Source organism: Dysidea avara, chromosome 15, assembly GCF_963678975.1.
Source record: "Dysidea avara chromosome 15, odDysAvar1.4, whole genome shotgun sequence".
Lineage (NCBI taxonomy): Eukaryota > Metazoa > Porifera > Demospongiae > Dictyoceratida > Dysideidae > Dysidea > Dysidea avara.
In genome coordinates, this window is record NC_089286.1 from 7052222 (window position 1) to 7071395 (window position 19174).

Sequence of the window (19174 nt, forward strand, 5' to 3'; positions counted from 1 at the left end):
CATTGTTACCAGGCTGCTACCTTTATGGTCTACTGTCATCATCCTTGTAGATGGGTTCCACCACCTCATACCCTCACCAGATGCCGCACGTTTAACTGATCTCTACTGCAGGGCCGATCAATTCCTTACTCAAGGACTGGCTCCATCAACTATTACAACATACTCAGCTGGAAAGAACAAGTACATTCAATTCTGCACAGCATCTAGAATTTCCCCGATATATACCATCATCAGAAACAACACTGATCCTGTTTGCTTCCTATCTGGCTACTGCTAACATGTCCCACACCACTATTAAAGTGTATCTGGCTGCCGTCCGTCATATGCACGTCGCTGCAGTCCTACATGAACTGTTCAGTAAGCAACTCACTCCTCAACTTCAGCTAGTCTTATGTGGCAAAAAAAGTCTCAAGCATCTACTTCTTCATTGAGGGTCCAACTACCAATTACTCTCCAATTAATGCAAAGCACAAAAAAAACATACTCTCTAACCAACCCCACTTGTACAGAAATATGATGCTTTGGGCTGCTTGTTGTTTGGCCTTTTTCGGATTCTTGCGTGTTAGTGAGTTTACCATCCCAAGCCACAATGGCTATGACCCATCTCTACACCTGTCACTCCAAGATATCTCCATAGAAAATAGAGATAATCGCAGTGTTCTGAGAATCTGTATCAAACAATCAAAGACTGACCCTTTTCGGCAAGGTGTACAAATTTACTTGGGCGCAACCAACACAATTGTATGTCCCATACTAGGTATCCTTCCATACCTGGCACAAAGAGGAACACAACCGGGACCTCTATTCCTCACAGAAAACAGCCAAGGCCTTACCAGACAAATTTTCTGCGCAGCATTAAACTCAGTCCTGTCCGAATTGCAAGTTAATTGCAATTGGTACAATTCCCACAGCTTCCGTATTGGAGCAGCAACCACCGCAGCCAACGCAAATATACCTGACGCATACATCAAAATGTTAGGCAGATGGCAGAGTGATGCTTACCAAAGATACATCAAGACACCTCCATGTGAGCTAGCCAAATTTTCCGCGTTGATAGCTTCAGCTTCATCGAGTGTTTCACAGCAGAGTGACAGCACCTAGATAACAGTAACAAGAAACACATGAACTGACTTGATATGCAGCACTACACATTTATTGCATGCTTAAGTACAGTATCATACATCACTCAGAGTACTGTAACTTGACTATATTCTATTTACTTGTACACACACATAATGTGCTTGTAATATAAATACATTGAAGTGTCTGTGCCAGAATCCTTGGTGGTGAAAGATTCCCATGTATACATGGTCATCTTTCTATAGTTTCAGCAGCAAGAATTTGGATGGTCATTTCCTCGCTCCAACCTTCTTGCCTGCCCAAGTATTTGTCGCTTGATTTGTATTATTACTCTTGGCCTGTAAATGTCAAACCAATGGAAATAAATTAGGTTTTCCCCAAAGCAGTCGGGCCCTTGCACACCTACCAACTCACCACAATCAACTTTAGATCGTAGTAGAGTCAAATAATCTCAGAAGACAACCAAAGCTACATACAGATTGGAGGAAGGGTTAGACTACCACCAAAGACAGTTGCTCCCAGTAAAGGTTAGTGACAACATTAATAATAGTTAGACACCAAGACCAAGGGAACTAAGCAATTTAGTAACCCCGATGACCCGAGGCTGTAGCGTCCCGAGCACAGCAAAGGCGCTACTAAGGGCCAGAGGGGTTACTAAATCGCTTAGATCCTGTTTATCACGGTGTCTAACTTATTTAGACTATGGTTTAAAGTATGTACCTTTATAGCTAGAGCATGAGTGTGGGGTGAAAGAGCAATGCAGAACAACAAAACAGTTTCCTGAAGTCCTTACAGCACCCACAAAAGTAATTATTCGACTGGTAACCAAAGTAACGGCTAGAGCTACAGTACATATGCCGGTTTAGTCTACTATTTGTCCAGAATTATTTGTGGAACACAAAGAAGACTATTACAGTATTATCAAGTACTGCAGTGTGCCTTTCGTGTTATAATTAGTTATCATTTACAAAATTGCTTGAGGGCAGTTTATTAAATGAACATGTGTAGATGACTAAATGAGCATGTCAGGTGCATAAGTGATTTAGTAACCCTGTAAATAAGCTGTATCATCTAAACTCCTTTATCGACCACTACAAGTGATTACATAGAGTTGTATGCCACACATAGAACTAGGGCTCTCCGTGTCTTGTCACATACAGCTAACTGTAGTCAATCTTTTTATTAACCCTTTAAGGACCGTTGCCGTAATATTATGTCCAAAGTAGGTATTGCTCGAAAGACCAGCGCCGTAATATTACATCCAAGATTATTGGCAGTAAACAAAGAGGTATAACTCCGCAACAAATGAAGCTATTAGATCGAAACAGGGACCATTGTATTCGCCATTCATAGGCGATTCTTTTGATATATAAGGCCAACTTATCACGCAAAACTAAGCCTGTATAAAATTCCTAACAAAGTACAAACATTTAATATTTACTCAACAATAAAACTAACCTTGTAGAAATCGCTCCATAACTTTGGCTGTGTTCATCGTATTAACTTCAAATAAAGCTCAGAGTGCTCACTATTTAGAGGCGAATAATTTGATATACAAGATCACATGATGCGGTTTTAAAAAACTAAAATGGCGGACTGTTTTTATTGATTGTGTCACAAAGAAATCGATCGCGTGTAGGTGTTTGAAACTCACCTTAGTGCTTTTAAGACATTGGTTCTACACTTTGATAAATTAGATAATGTTGTTCATTATTGTCAGGCAAGTCTTTTAGTATAATTTGTTATACAATTGAGCACTTTTAGGGGCTTTGTCAATGCTATAAACGTATTATATTTTTTTAAACACTAAATGCGTAATAATCATAAAACGTGTGGGCTCTCAGGGTAGACTATGTACACAATTTTTGGTCCTTAAAGGGTTAAGGCTTTACAGCACAAGTGTTGAAGGTCTGTAGGACACCTGGTCTTACAGCCTGTTTAAAGATGTTTATTAAGTATGTTCAAAAAAGGTGTTATAGCCACTAGATTTGGTGGTCCATTTAAATGGTATAACTTTGGTTTGAACTCTTGATACACTCACTGTATTTTTTTACGAATATGTGTAACCTGCACACTTGTTGCTATTTACAACAATTATAAACCAAAGAGCCGGTAATGCTAGAGTTAATGCACAGGCTACAGGAAATTTCTATATAATTGCATGGTTAAAACGTATATATGGCATGCTATTTTACAAAAGAATGTTCGAGAAGATGGACGCACATTAGCAGTGTTAACATTGCACAGTGATTGAAACATTGCTAGCAGTAGGCAAATTATTTTCGATAACGAACTACACTAAGGTTTTAGTGCAGTTTTTGTGATCAATGTATCTACAAGTTTTATGTCTCATGGTGAATGGTGTCAGATTCTAAGACACTTTTTTAAAATTCTGGTGATAAAAGGCAAGAAAACAACAACACCAAAAAACTTGAGTTCAGTAGTCCAGTCTAGTGAATGGATACACCCCTTCTTTTTGTAATTTTATATCCCAAAGCTGGCCATAGGCCAGCTTTGGGGCTTTTTAACCTATCTTTTTTACTTTACCAGAGGAAGAAGAAAAAGATTTAAAGCACATTTCTAATATTTTAACTAATTCTGATTTTATCAGTAAATATGCAAATTATATGTATATAAAGAGTAAATGGTCATTCAAAGGACACCATCACATGGACATCGTTATATCAGCCGGACCAGGCTATTAGCTGCAATAGAAACTGCACTACTTTGAAGTACTTGCATTACTTGTTCTTGCATAAAAATTATAGGAGCATAGCACAACCACTGTGGATTAGAGAGCTGCACTTTTTGAGGCCTTCCGGACCATCAATTAATGGAGGAGTGATGCATATGCTGGACAACAAAGGAATTACTTCCACATTGCAAAGAAACGTTATCCTTTTAGCTAACTACATGTCAGTCCATGCACATCATTCCATGTAGTCAGCCCCTGTGGTTGCCAACGAGTAGTCAGCCCCTCCCTCCCTTTTTAATACAGTCATAAAGGCGCCAAGTACCTAACCTTCAATGCACGGACTATAGCCAGCTATAAAATGCACAAATTCCAGTGCATAACTTTGGTAAATGGTATGTTATGGCATTTGAAGTCATCAATGACACATTTTAATAAGAAAATTTTCATAACACAAACGTATAATTTGTAGCTACTACAAAAATCAAGTCACAAGTGCATTAGCTAGCTAATCACATGCAGGGTTGACTGCAATTTCATAAAGGCTCCTGCTCCTAAATGTCACAGCTATTGTTTTCTTTGCTTTAATTGGCTAAATCAATCTTCTTATGTCTGCCAGCTCACTCCAATCCGTTGCCTTAGCTTATTTAATAAACAATTTTTACAATGAGTCAAGGCCCTAATGGGTTACACTTGTCGACACTATAGTACTACATCATGCGTGATTATTAGCTAGACAATTAGGCGTCACTTCCCACCCACACTGCGAATAGATATCCAACGTAGCTATGGTGCATGAGTAGTAGTGTCCAGAATTAGATGCAGTCCATTATTATGTGGTGTCTGGAATTTAAAAACATACTCTATATCTAAACCAAACAGCCAAGCTGTAAAAAAAGAGTGCAGCCCCCAAGGTGAAAAAAGATGTGATATCCAAGGTGGCGGCCAAGAAATGGCTGTGATCGTAGGTTAATGGCAAAAATTTTAATTGCGACAATTCAGATGAATTTGGTGCCGAACCCTAGCACAAATTCATCTGAATTGTCGTAATTTAAATTTTTGCCATTAACCTACCATCACAGTATTTCTTGGCCGCCACCTTGGATTTCACATCTCTCTTCACCTTGGGGGCCGCACTCTTTTTTATACAGCTTGGCTGTTTTGTTTTAGATATCACTTCTTTTTGTATTGCAAGCCACAAAGCTGGCCATATGGCTTTGATGCTTCCTTTTAACTTGTTTTTTTTTTCTTTACTGCAGGAATTGTGGAAGAAAGGTAGTAATTGTGTGCATAGCTTTTGTCTGATGAAATATTTGTATATTTAACATTGAATGATGATTATCACATACTGTAGTTAATAAGGTGACTTCTTACATAACTGAACTGTAGCTGAAACTCTCATTGTTTGTAGCTAAACTCTTTTCAGGGTGATTTGATTCTAGCTGTACTCTCTACAGGATGATTTGTTTCTAGCTGAACTCTCTACAGGGTGATTTGTTTCTAGCTGAACTCTCTAAATGTGACTGAATTTGACAAAACAAGGCTTCGACGCACAAAGCTTTGTTAGGAGATATGGCGATTTTAAGGAATCATTGTGTAATAACTTCCCAGTGCCTACAGCTGTGCAAACAAAATTTGCACCAATTGTTCATCTGTTCACTAGCTATCACTGAGTGGGTGTATACACTTCTGATACCCAAAATTTGCCCTGTTTTGAGCAGCTTTTTTCGAGCGGGTAATAATATCACAGGCGGCAGTAATAGGGTGGGAGGGTGGGGGTGGACGGTGGTCTTAATATATGGGTATAAAATGAAGTAAGAAGACGATTGGAATCCAGAGGCCAAGTTTGGGCCCTCCATGGCCCTCAGATTACTCCAAATTGACTGAGAACACTATTGGCGAGCTCTCTGTGAAGTCCCAGCTCACTACACACCATTATCACAGAGCCATGGCCATTTAATGGTGCCAATCTCACACTCGTGGCTTTGACAGGGTCGGAAGAAAGCTGCTACAGAAACCAGACTTGTCAGTGCTGAAGGAAGTACAGTGTGAAATATGATAGTGTATTAGACCAACAATCCATTTCTGGTAAAATCGTAAGTTTGATTTTGTGTGTGTGGAAGCCTTGTTATGTGAAATCCGGTCACAAATGGTGATTTCTTTGTAGCTGAACTCTCAGCAAGGTGACTTGTTCAAGCTGATCGAACTCTCTACAGGGTTGCTGGATTCTCTACTGGGTGATTTGTTTGCAACTGAACTCTCTACAAGATGATTTGTTTCTAGCTGCTCTCTCTATAGTGTAACTTGATTGTAGCTGAACTCTCTACAGGATGGTTTCTTTGTAGCTGATCTCTCTACATGGTGACTTGTTTCTAGCTGATCTCTCTACACGGTGACTTGTTTCTAGCTAAACGCTCTATAGGATTTTCTGTTTACAATTGAACTCTCTACAGGATGGTTTCTTTGTAGCTGATCTCTCTACAGGGTGACTTGTTTCTAGCTGATCTCTCTACACGGTGACTTGTTTCTAGCTGAACTCTCTATAGGCTTATCTGTTTGTAATTGAACTCTCTACAAGATGGATTATTTGTAGCTGCTCTCTCTACAGGTTGACTTGTTCTCTACAGGGTGGACTTGTTTCTGGCTGAACTCTCTACAGATGATTTGTTTGCAACTGAACTCTCTACATGATGGTTTCTTTGTAGCTGAACTCTCTACAAGGTGATTTCTTCTAGCTGATCTCTCTACAGGTTGATCTGTTCGTAGCTGAACTTTCTACAGGGTGACAGAGAGGATTATAACTATTCTTCGTATAATGTCAGATCAAGGTCAAAGTTGATCTGACATGATCTGACATTGTATGGCAATACTTAGCAGCATGCGTGAGCATGCCAAGTTGGGGCATACCCCCTGAAAAAAATTTGGATTTTCAAAGCTTGGATGTGAGTATTTTGATACCCAAAAGTCCTTCAACAGCCATGCACTGTATTGTTAAGCCATATACATAATAAACCTGTAGCTAATAATAACATTAGCTATGATGATTAACTTTTGATATGAAATTATCCAATGTGATTTTTGTGACATGTATTTATATCAGTTATGGTTTTAACTGCAGGACATTTAAAACCCCTTTAGAAGCCACTGAAACAGTGCGTGAGCTTGTGGAATGGTGCAAGTTCGATTCCCGAGTCAGACAAAAACTTTTTTTGCTTTTTGAACCTTTTAGATACACCTTTTTAAAAGCTGTTCGACTGCTCTATTAGAGTATATCGATCTTTCTTTTAGTGGAAATCGTCGGCCATCCTTGACCAGTTCAGTAGGTAATTGGGCGGTCTTTGAGCTAATTGGTCGGTAAATGTCCAATGGCCGACCATTATAATCCACTCTGCAGGGTGATTTGTTTGCTGCTGAACTCTTTATATGATGGTTTCTTTGTAGCTGAGCTCTGTACAAGGTAACTTCTTCTAGCTGATCTCTCTATAGGGTGACTTGTTTGTAGCTGAACTATCTGCAGGGTGATTTGTTTGTAGTTGAACTCTAGCTCTACAAGGTGATCCTGCTAGCTGATCTCTCTACAGGATGACTTTTTCTAGTTGAACTCTCTACAGGGTGATCTGTTCATAGCTGCACTCTCTACAGGGTGATATGTTTGCAGCTGAACTCTACATGGTGGTTCTTTGTAACTAAACTCTCTATAAGGTGATGTCTTGTAGCTGATCTCTCTACTGGATGACTAATTGTTTGTAGCTGATCTCTCTATAGAGTTATGACTTTCTCTATAGAGTTATAACATGTTTGTATAGCTGTACTCTTTACAGGGTGGTTTTTTGATTGGTTGCTGAACTCTCCAGCTACACGGTGACTTATTTGTACTACAGAGTGACTTGTTTATAGCTGAACTCTCTACAGAGTGACTTACTTGTAGCCAAACATTGTATAAAGTAACTTGTTTGTAGCTGATCTAGATGAACTCTCTACTGGGTAGCTTTTTTGGAAGCTGAACCCTTTACGCAGTGATTTGTTTGTAGCTGAATTCTCTACAGAGTGACTTGTTGTCTCTACAAGGTGACTTGTTTATAGCTGAATTCTCTTCAGTGTGACTTATAATGTTCTGAATCTCTACAGTAACATATTTGTAGCTGAACTCTCTACAGGGTGACTTGCTTGTAGCTGAATTGTCTATAAGATTAACTGTTTGCAGCTGAACTCCCTACAGAGAATAACTTGCAATGTAATATAATTCTATAATGGAGTAAGTTATAAATGTAGCCGAATGCTCTATTAGAGTGACTGTTCTATTAGAGTGACTGTTCTATTAGAGTATCTCGATCTCGCATATGCTACACGTAGTTGGCTTTGGAATCAGAACTAAGTGGTTTGTAATCCGATTCTTCTGTACTACTGCAAGGACTTTCTATGATAATTATTCCAGCTACACACCTATTTTCAGCTCACTGCTCCAAGCGGTTTGCCTGGTAGGCGTGAAAACCAATAGTTTTTTATTCATAAAAATCGATCGTGTAATTGTGACACAGGTTGGATTTTGTGTCATATCTCGATGGCCTTTCACTGGATTCCTTTCAAAGTGCAAAAAGGCACTCCTACGATAGTTACTCCATCTACATAGCAATTTTCAGCTCATTCCTTGAAGCGGTTTAAGCTGAGAGCATGACAGACCTTCGACCTTATTTTACGCAAATAATCAGTCATAACTCCATGAATGTTCATCGGATTCCTACCAAACGTGGTACTGCGATTCGCCTTAATGAGCCCTTTAAGTGTGCTAAACTTCAGCCCGATTGGAGCACGCATTCGTGTTTTATGGCGGATATTGCAAAGTGTATGAAAAGAAAAAGTAGAAGAAAAAAACAAAGAAAAAAAACCCCGAACTTTGGCTGCTCGTATCTCGGAAATGGCTGGAGTGATTTTCTTCATATTTGGAATGTGGACTCCCCTACCTAGCCGGCACTTCTGCAGAAACTTTGGTTTCAATCGGAGAAGGAATCACAGAGCTACAAAAGTGTTAAAATTGCGTTTACTTTCTTCCTGTAAATATAGTCACAGTGTAGCGCGCCGGCTTCTTGGGCCGCACGATATATATAATATACATACATTTATTACATGCCAATTATTCCCTACAGTATAACTTGTTTGCAACTGATCTCTCTACACGGTGACTTGTTTCTAGCTGATCTCTCTACAGAGCGACTTATTTCTAGCTGAACTCTCTACAGGATGATTTGCTTGTAGCTGAACTCTCTACTTTATGTCTAGTTTCTAACTCATCTCTCTATAACGTGACTGGTTTCTAGCCAATCTCTCTACAGGGTAGCTTATTTATACAGTAGCTGAATTCTCTACAGGGTGGTTTCTTTGTAGCTTAACTCTCTACAGGGTGATTTGTTTCTAGCTGATCTCTCTGTAGGGTTACTTTGTCTGGCTGATCTCTCTAATAGTTGATTTGTTTTTTTTAGCTGAGCACAATGCAGGTCACTGGTTTCTAGCTGATCTCTCTACAGAGTGATCTTTTTGTAGCTGAAATATCTATAGGGTGATTTGTTTGTAGCTAAATTCTCTACAGGGTGACTTGTTTCTCTCTATAGGATAACTTCTTTGTAGCTGAGTTCTCTACAGGGTAGGTTCTTTGTAGCTGAACTCTCTACACGGTGACTTCTTCTAGTTGATCTCTCTACAGGGTGACTTGTTTCTCTCTGATCTTTCTACAGCGTGACTTGAACTCTCTACAGGGTGATCTGTACATAGCTCAACTCTCTACAGGGTGACTTGTTTCTAGTTGATCTCTCTATATGGTAACTTGTTTGTAGCGAACTCTCTACAAGATGATTTCTTTGTAGCTGAACTCTCTTCAAGGTGACTTGTTTGTAGCTGATCTCTCTACAGGGTGATTTCTGTGTAGCTGAACTCTCTACAGGGTGATTTCTTTGTAGCTATACTCTCTACAGGGTGATTTGTTTCTAGCTGAACTCTCTACAGTGTGATTGTTTCTAGCTGATCTCTCTACAGGGTGATTTATTTCTAGCTGATCTCTCTACAGGGTGATTTCTGTGTAGCGGAACTCTCTACAGAGTGATTTCTTTGTAGCTATACTCTCTACAGGGTGATTTGTTTGCAGCTGAACTCTCTACAGGGTGATTTGTTTGTAGCTGAACTCTCTACAGGGTGGTTTCTTTGTAGCTGAACTCTACAAGATGATTTCTTCTATCTGATCTCTCTACAGGGTTACTTGTTTCTAGGTGATCTCTCTACTGGATGACATGTTTGTAGCTCTCTATAGGATAACTTGTTTGTAGCTGAATTCTCTACAGGATGATTTCTTTGTTGCTGAACTCTCTACAGGGTGGTTTATTTGTAGCTGAAATCTCTACAAGGTGACTTCTTCCAGCTGATCACTCTACAGAGTGACTTGTTTCTAGCTGATCTCTCTACGTGTATGTTAGATATCCACTGGAGGTTTTTTAGTAGGGTTGACAACCGAGGACACAGTTTCGTCACCAAGGCGTAGCATTAATTAGTGACCGAGGCGTAGCTGAGGTCACTAATTAATGCCCACCGAGGTGCCAAACCAAGCACAAGGGTTTCAACCTACTAAAAAATGGCAGTGGGTATCTAGCCTATTTAGAAAGCAGCTCGTTACCAGCACTGATAAAGAAGCACAGAGTCACGCTAGGTAAGGTCCTTTACAGCGTGTTTGTGTGTACTGCCAGCTTAGTGACCAGGTTAGTGTTGTTTTAGCAGCTGTTGTTTAGTTCCAAGGCTTGTTTACTAGCTAATACAAGCTGGCCACGAAGTGACAAGCTTTATTCCAACTGGCCATGAAGCGACAAGCTTTATTGCAACTGGCCATGAAGCGACAAGCTTTATTACAGCTGGCCATGAAGCGACAAGCTTTATTACAACTGGCCACAAAGCGACAAACTTTATAACAAATGGCCACGAAGCAACAAGCTTTATTACAACTGGCCACGAAGCGACAAGCTATATTACAACTGACCACGAAGCGACAAGCTTTATAACAGCTGGCCTCGAAGTGACAAGCTGTATTACAACTGGCCACAAAGCGACAAAAGTTACAAACAGGTGTAATAGTACAGCTGAAGTGTGTTGATGGTCTAATGGCAACAGTGCTGACAAGCAGATGAACACAAATATGCTTGCTGCAAATATGCTTGCTGTAAACTCAGCAACACCAGTAGTTTCACTGATGGCTAGCTAGTTGTGAATGTGGAATATGCATTGAGCAGCTGGCTTGTTCGGTTTGACGGTTGGCTTTATCAAGTGCTGGTATGGCTGTTGAAGTTGAAAACCCAAATCTCACATACAACCACTAATTAAATCAGTGACATAGAAAACTCTTTGAAGTGTTGTTGAATTTACCATAACAGTCTCACATGACACCAGGTCTCTAAATGAAACTTAGAGCCCTAACCTCAGGTCTCTAAGTGGTATTAATAACCTCATTAACTGTGTCAGAATCAAAGAGAATTATTCATGCTGCTTTCTAAATTAGTGCTGTGAACCTGCAGAGTTTACTAAAACCGGTTATTGGAAAGTGAATAATTGGATATTGACCAGTTATTGTCTTTTTGTAAATTAGCAGACATTATGGCACTAAATATGCCTGTTGGAAGCCTTAGGGTGGTACCAAGGTGACCATCAACACAATAACAGCTATTACAAACACATATTTACAGGGTAAGTAGAATTCGAGGAAAATGGGAACGGGACGGGGACGGAAAGTGGGAACGGGAACGACTCACGGAAAATGCCTGATAAAGGTCATCATGCAATTATACAAGTTGGACAGGTCGAATTTTACGACATAATGTTTCTTTGCGGCATTATTCGCTAAAATGATCGCAACACTCTAATAGAGCAGTCACCTACTCTAATAGAGCAGTCAAAAATGCTTTGCTTACTATCCCACTAGGGACCCACATGTCTGGTCTGCAAATTGATGGGCTACAGTTGTCATAGATTATGTATGTAGACTAGCTAAGTCATCAACATTGAAGGTTAGCTGCTCCTTTGAAACCATTTTTTTTAATCATTCAAATATTAAATTAATACTGATACGAAAACTTAGATTCACAAATTACTGTTGGTAGTATGCATGCAGCACTGATATGCTTGCAAGCTGTCCCCATGAATGCTCATAATAGTCTTTAGTCTCCTCATTGGAGCCATGCACCCACAGCTACCACATGACGACATGCTTATAATGGTTTATATTTTATGGTTTCAAGGAAGTAGCTAACTTTCAGTGTTGGTGACTAAGCTAGTCTATATACCTAATCTATGACAGCTATATCCCATCAATTCACAGACCATCAATATGCGTCTGATTATATATTAGGTAGCAAAACATCTTTTTGACTGCTCTATTAGAGTATTTTACTATAGTTGACTGCTCTATTAGAGTGTTTCAATCATTTTAGCGGAAGAATTCAAAAATGCTGCACAGAAGCATTGTGCTGTAAAATCCAACCTTTATAATGGCATGATGACCTTTATCAGGCATTTTCTGCTGGTTGTTCCCGTTTCCGCTTTCCATTCCCATCCCGTTCCCGTTTTCCTAGAATTCTACTTACCCATATTTACACATGCTTTGAAGTTATGTTGTGATGTTAACACTTGTCAGCAGGGGTAATTTATGGTTTACCAAGTGGGTGGGCAAAACTGGTTTAAAGGCTTCTTAGCCAATAATTGGCTTGACCTAGACAATACCAGTTAATAACCGGTTTTTCCATGCTGGTTCGCAACACTACTCTACATGTTGACTTCTTTGTAGCTGAACTCTCTACAGGGTGATTTGTTTATAGCTGGACTCTCTGCAGGGTGGTTTCTTTATAGCTGAACTCTCTACAAGGTGACTTGTTTAGCTGATCTCTCTACAGAGTGACTTGTTTCTAGCTGATCTCTCTACAGGGTGATTTGTTCGTAGTCTACACGGTTACTTGTTGCTAGCTGATCTCTATAAGGTAGCCTGTTTGTAGCTGAACTCCCTACAGGGTAGTTTCTTTGTAGCTGAATTCTCTCTACAGGGTGACTTGTTTCTAGCTGAACTGTCTTAGGGTGATCTGTTCGTAGCTGAACTCTCTACAGGGTGATTTGTTTGCAGCTGAACTCTCTATAGGGTGGTTTCTTTGTAGCTGAACTCACTGCAAGGTGACTTCTTTTAGCTGATCTCTTTACAGGGTGACTTGCTTCTAGCTGAGTTCTCCACAGGGTGATCTGTTCATACTTGAACTCTCTACAGCGTTATTTGTTTGTAGCTGAACTCTCTACAGAGTGGTTTCTTTGTTGTTGAACTCTTTACAAGGTGACTTCTTTTAGCTGATCTCTCTACAGGGTGACTTGTTTCTAGCTGAACTCTCTACAGGAAGATCAGTACAGGGTGATTTGTTTGTAGCTGAACTCTCTGCAGTGTGATTTGCTTGTAGCTGATCTCTCTGCAAGGTGACTTGTTTGCAGTTGAACTCTCTACAGGGTGGTTTCGTTGTAGTTGAACTGTCTACAAAGACAATTCCTTTAGCTCATTTCTCTACAGAGTGACTTGTTTCTAGCTGATCTCTCTAAAGGGTGATTTGTTTGTGGATGAACTCTCTACATGGTGACTTGGTTCTAGCTGATCTTTCTACAGGGTGACTTATTTCTAGCTGATATATATCTCTACAGGGTAACTTTTTCTAGTTGATCTCTCTACAGTGTCACTTGTTTGTAGCTGATCTATATAGGGTGGTAGCTGAATTCTACAGGGTGATTTGTTTCTAGCTGATCTAACAGGGTAATTTGTTTGTAGCTGAACTCTCTACATGTTGACTGGTTTCTAGCTGATCTCTCAAGTTTGTAGCTGAACTCTCTACATGGTGGCTTATTTGTAGCTGAACTTTCTATGGGGTGATTTGTTTGTAGATGAACTCTCTACAAGATATGTAACTTGTTTCTAGCTAATCGCTTTGCAGGGTAACTTGAACTCTCTACAGAGTGATTTGTTTGTAGCTAAACTCTCCACACTACAGGGTAACTTTTCTAGCTGATCTCTCTACAGTAAGATTTGTCTGTACTGGTCTCTTTACAGAGTGACTTGATCTAACAGGGTGACTTGTTTTTAGCTGATCTAACAGGGTTATTTGTTTGTTGCTGAACTCTCTACATGTTCTAGCTGATCTCTCAGCATGCAAGGTAAATCATTTATAGCTAATCTCTCTACAGAGTAACTTGTGTCTAGCTGATCTATCTACAATGTGATATATTTGTAGCTGAATTTTCTACAGGGTATTTTGTTTGTAGCTGAACTCTCTACAAGATGACTTGTTTGTAGCTGATCTCTCTACAGGATGAGTTTTTCTAGCTGAACTCTCTACAGGATGATTTGTTTTTACTGATCTCTCTACAGGGTGACTTGTTTCTAGCTGATCTCTCAAGTCTGTAGCTGAACTCTCTACATGGTGGCTTATTTGCAGCTGAACTCTCTACGGGGTGATTTGTTTGTAGCTGAACTCTCTACAGAGTGACTTGTTTCTAACTGATCTAACAGGATGATTTGTGTGTTGCTAAACTCTCTACATGGTGACTTGGTTCTAGCTGATCTCTCTACATACAGGGAAAATCATTTCTAGCTAATCTCTCTACAGGATGACTTGTGTCTAGCTGATCTATCTACAGAGTGATGTGTTTGTAGCTGGATTTTCTACAGGGTATTTTGTTTGTAGCTGACCTCTCTCCAGGGTGATTTATTTTTAGCTGATCTCTCTACAGGGTAACTTGTTTCTAGCTGAGCTCTCCACAGGGTGACTTAATTGCTTGTAGCTGAACTCTGTACAAGGTGGTTTGTTTGTGGCTGAACTCTCAACAGGATGAATTGGTTTCAAGCTGTTCTCCCTACAGAGTGAATTGTAGTGGTCTGAATCACTAGAGCAATTTATTTCTAGTTGCATGATGATTGTTCTAGTGTTGCATCTCGGCAGCTGAATGCTCTATTAGGGTTACTGTTCTATTAGAGTATCTCGATATTGCTTTTGCTACACATAGTTCGCTTTCGAATCATAACTAAGTAGTTTGTAAATCTGATTGTTCTTTACTACTGCAATGACTTTTTATGATAATTATTCCAGCTACGTACATACCAATTTTCAGCCCAATGCTCTAAGCAGTTTGCCTGGCAGGCGTGAAAACTAATCGTTTTTTTTTATTCATAAAAAATGGATAGCGTAATTGTGACACAGGTTGAGTTTTGTGTCATATCTCGATGGCCTTTATCTGGATTCATTTCAAGCCACAAAAAGGCACGATAGTTACTCCATCTACATAGCAATTTTCAGCTCATTGCTTCAAGGAGTTTACCCTGTGGGCATGACAGACCTTCAACCTTATTTTATGCAAATAATTGGTCATAACTCCATGAATGTTCATCTGAATCCTACCAAACTGAGATCCGCTGTAATGAGCCCTTTAAGTGTGCCAAATTTCTGCCTGATTAGAGCACATAGTCGTGTTTTAATGCAGATTTCGAAAGTGCAAAATAAAGAAGAAAAAAATGAAGAAATTAAACGAAATTTTGGTCGCTTGTATCTCAGAAATGTCTGGAGCGATTTTCTTCAAATTTGCTATGTAGACTCCCCTACCTGGCCAGCACTTCTGTAGCAAACTTGGTTCCAATTGGATAAGGCATCACAGAGCTACATAGGTGTGAAAATTGCATTTTCTTTCTTCCTATTAATATATTCACGGTATGGCGCACCGGCTTCTTGGGTTGCATGACACAGTACTGTGTGTCTTGATATAGAATTTTGTTGGAAAGATTTGAAGTAATCCTGAAGACATTTTTTGACTTGGTTATGCTTTGATCAACTATTTTGGATGCATACTGAGGCTTATTTTGGTTTAAAGGGCATGATCCCTAATATACAGTACTACTGTAGTGTACGATGATATGGAAAATTTTATTGTTTAATGAAAGAAGTTCATGTTATTGTTTTTTTGATTGTGCTGTACGTATTGGAGTGACTATGACCAATATTCAGCCATACCAGGGCTGATATACATGCAGTGGTTAGCAAGTTAGCTCACTTATAGACAGACACACAGACAGCTTGTACATGTTGTTAAAATTATCATAATGATACATTGTAATGATATAATGTATGCTTCATATATTGCACATAATACATGCACCCGTGCATGTTTACCAACCTATCTTACTTATAGGCCACCCAATTGGAAGTGCAAAGTTTAGCTAGCCAATTTAAAGGAGCTAGAGTGACTCCCAATGTGGTAAGGAATAATTATAGAGACTGCATTATAATGTACTAAGAATGTACAAATTGACCATGTTCCATTTGTATACAATTAAGAGTATATAATTATGTTCTCCTGATGCAATTGATATTTTCCATATACTTAGAATATATGCGGTAGCGTTAGAATAGTTTATGTACAGGTGTAATAAAGAACTGTGTTTGTATCACACAGTATGATAGTACTTTGGCCCCTTTTCTTACACTTTAAGTCATTAAGTCTAAGTCCTTGAAATTAAGTTAGGTAACTCTAAAGCTGTAGCACATGTTGCTGTCAGACCTTCAGTGCTGGTCACTATAAAGTGTAATTATACAATCAAGTACTAAAGATACTACGAAATGCAGTTAAAATTATGTCATAAATAATGGATGAATAAATAATTTAAAATATATAATAAATAATGTTTGAGAAAACTACAAGGCCTAAGGCTTCGCACTCACTGCCAAGAATAGAATTCATGTTGTATGAAGAGACAATCATATAATGGGAGGGTGTTTTATAGAAACGAACAATGATTCTATTTAACGTCCATCAAAACAGTTAGCGCGTGATGCCCACTAGGATACTAGACAAGTGAACTACTGTTCATTTGTGTTTGAAAGTGGGCGACAGTGGCTACTTAGATTGGAAGACAAGTGGTCGCTACGCCTGCTTAATGGACAACATGATTGGAAGTTACTGCTGATCATTGGAGGTTAGTTTGTGTTGATTAAAACACTTTGATAGTCTTGTTTCTTTAGTCTCGAAGAAGTGCCTCTGCAACAGTCCGGTCACCTCGAAAATATGACGATTGGCACACCCTCATCTACCAATTACTGTGCAGCGGCCATTACTCTTTGCTTTCAGCTATTTTCAGCCCATTACACAGTGTCACAAACAAAGGACAGTGTTAGAATCATCTCTGCGATCAGTCCATTCACCACGGAAAATACGGACGTTTCCCGTTTACACACATACTGTAGGGAAGCCATGCATCGTGCTACCTCGAATCGACACCTTGGGCTGTCAGCAAAAAGAAATGGGACACAAAGGAGAACAAAGGTAAGTCTATGTTGCGTGCATTGTACATACTGCGGTATGCCAAAAGGCATGTCTCGGGTTGAAGCGACGTCAAACAGTGAAAATTTAAGCCCATAGCCTTAGCCATTATCAAGTTATGCAGGCAGGCAGGCAGGCAGGCAGGCAGGCAGGCAGGCAGGCAGGCAGGCAGGCAGGCAGGCAGGCAGGCAGTAGAAAATTTCATGAGTATATATATATTTTTTAAGTTTCGTATTGGAAGCCTTTAGGATCATACTGAAGGCACTTTTGGGCTTAGTTATACCTAACCAATACTGCCAAGGTACCAAGGTGCCAGGATGGAGTTGTGAAGCTGGTTTTGGGTGAATTTTTTGGCTAGAAAAACCCAAATCTCCATGATCCCTAATATACAGTACTACCATACTAAATGATTAATAGACTTGTCACTTTACACAAATGGTACTTACAATTTGGCTGGTTTAAACAGGTTACCTTATTACACAGACACCTCGTTAGACAGGTTTCACTATATAAAATTCAGTCATTTTAATTGGTATGCAGTTTGAATGAGTACTTTTTCTTACAAAAATTACACAATCATGTGCCTTCGCTTACTTTTTCCACCTGCAACCAAAGTTCTGGGACTTCTGATGATGTAAGTGGCAAGTGACAAAACAGTTATTTGGTCTGTACACCTTGTCAACAATACCACAAGATAGTTAATGCTGGAATTTTCTGCTACTTGATGTAAGTGGCAAGTGACAAAACAGTTATTTGGTCTGTACACCTTGTCAACAATACCACAAGATAGTTAATGCTGGAATTTTCTGCTACTTAGTACCATCAGAAGTTTTCAGCTTGGTCTCAGTGAAATAGCACTACACATGTCTAAAAACCAATCACATAAATACAGTTAATCGGTGCATGGCATTGTGGTACTTTACATACTAACTTCCTCTTTCTTCACTTCTTATTTCATGACATATATCATCAAGTACATAAGTATCTAATCAAGAACAGCCAAGCTGTAAAAAGGGTGTAGCCTCCAAAAAAACCAGGATGAAAAAAAGATGTGAAATTCAAGGTGGCAGCCAAGAGGTTAATGGCAAAAAAACTTTAATAACAACAATTCAGGTAAATTTTCATTGCCTCCTCCAAAATTCAGCACCAAATTCACCCGAATTGTCAGTAATAAATTTTTGCCATTAACCTACATACCATCACAGCCATTTCTTGGCCGCCACCTTGGATTTCACATCTTTTTTCACCCTGGCTTTTTTGGAAGCCACACCCTTTTCTACAGCTTGGCTGTTTTTGATTAGATATCACTTCTTTTTGTAATTTCATAGCCTATGGCCAGCTTTGGGTATTATTTTTAACTTGTTTTCTTTTTCTATAAGAATGAGGGTTAGCTATGAATAAGATGGAGAATTTTTTTAAATTATTTGTTTAGCTATACATGTATACATTTGACAATGTTATTCAGTAATTATTACAATTGTGTTGATTAATCATTAATAAATCTCAATACAGGTTGAATTGTTTGCAGCTGAATATTCTACAGTACGTGGCTGAAATTTCTACAGGAAAACTTGCAATGTAGCTGTATCTTAGACTACATGGTGGACAGTTTGTTGTTGGACTCACCACAGAGTGACTCATAACCAAACAGAGAGAATTGCAAGATAGCTGAATTTTCAACAGAATAGTAGTTGAATTTTCAACAAAATAGTTATCTTTAGGTAAACTCTCTACAGAGTGACATGTTCTAGCTGATCTCTCTACAGAGTGACTTGATTTTCTGATCTCTCTACAGGGTGATTTGTTTCTGACTGCTCTTTCTATGGGGTGAAAGTTAAAGCTGACAGGGTAATTTAACATGTAGCTGATCTCTCTACACAGTGACTTGTTCAAGCTGATCTCTCTACAGGGTGACTTGTTTCTATCTGATCTCTCTATGGGGGTGATTTGTTTGAAGCTGATCTTTCTACAGGGTGATTTAGAATGGAGCTGATCTCTCTACAGGGTGACTGACTTCTTTCTAGCTGATCTCTCTACAGGATG

At 39.2% G+C, this 19174-nt stretch overlaps 1 protein-coding gene across 2 annotated transcripts in view; it reads left to right on the forward strand.

Annotated features, from left to right (window-relative positions):
* Positions 1 to 19174, forward strand: part of LOC136245649 (uncharacterized) — a 71882-nt gene that overhangs the window by 36072 nt on the left and 16636 nt on the right. Inside the window, exon 3 of one of the 2 annotated variants that reach the window (XM_066037148.1) lies at positions 16004 to 16069. The exons of the other annotated variant lie outside the window; for it this stretch is intronic. Within the exon in view, the coding sequence (XP_065893220.1) occupies positions 16004 to 16069 (66 nt within the window). The remainder of the gene's footprint in view (positions 1 to 16003; positions 16070 to 19174) is intronic. 2 annotated transcript variants of the gene reach the window in all.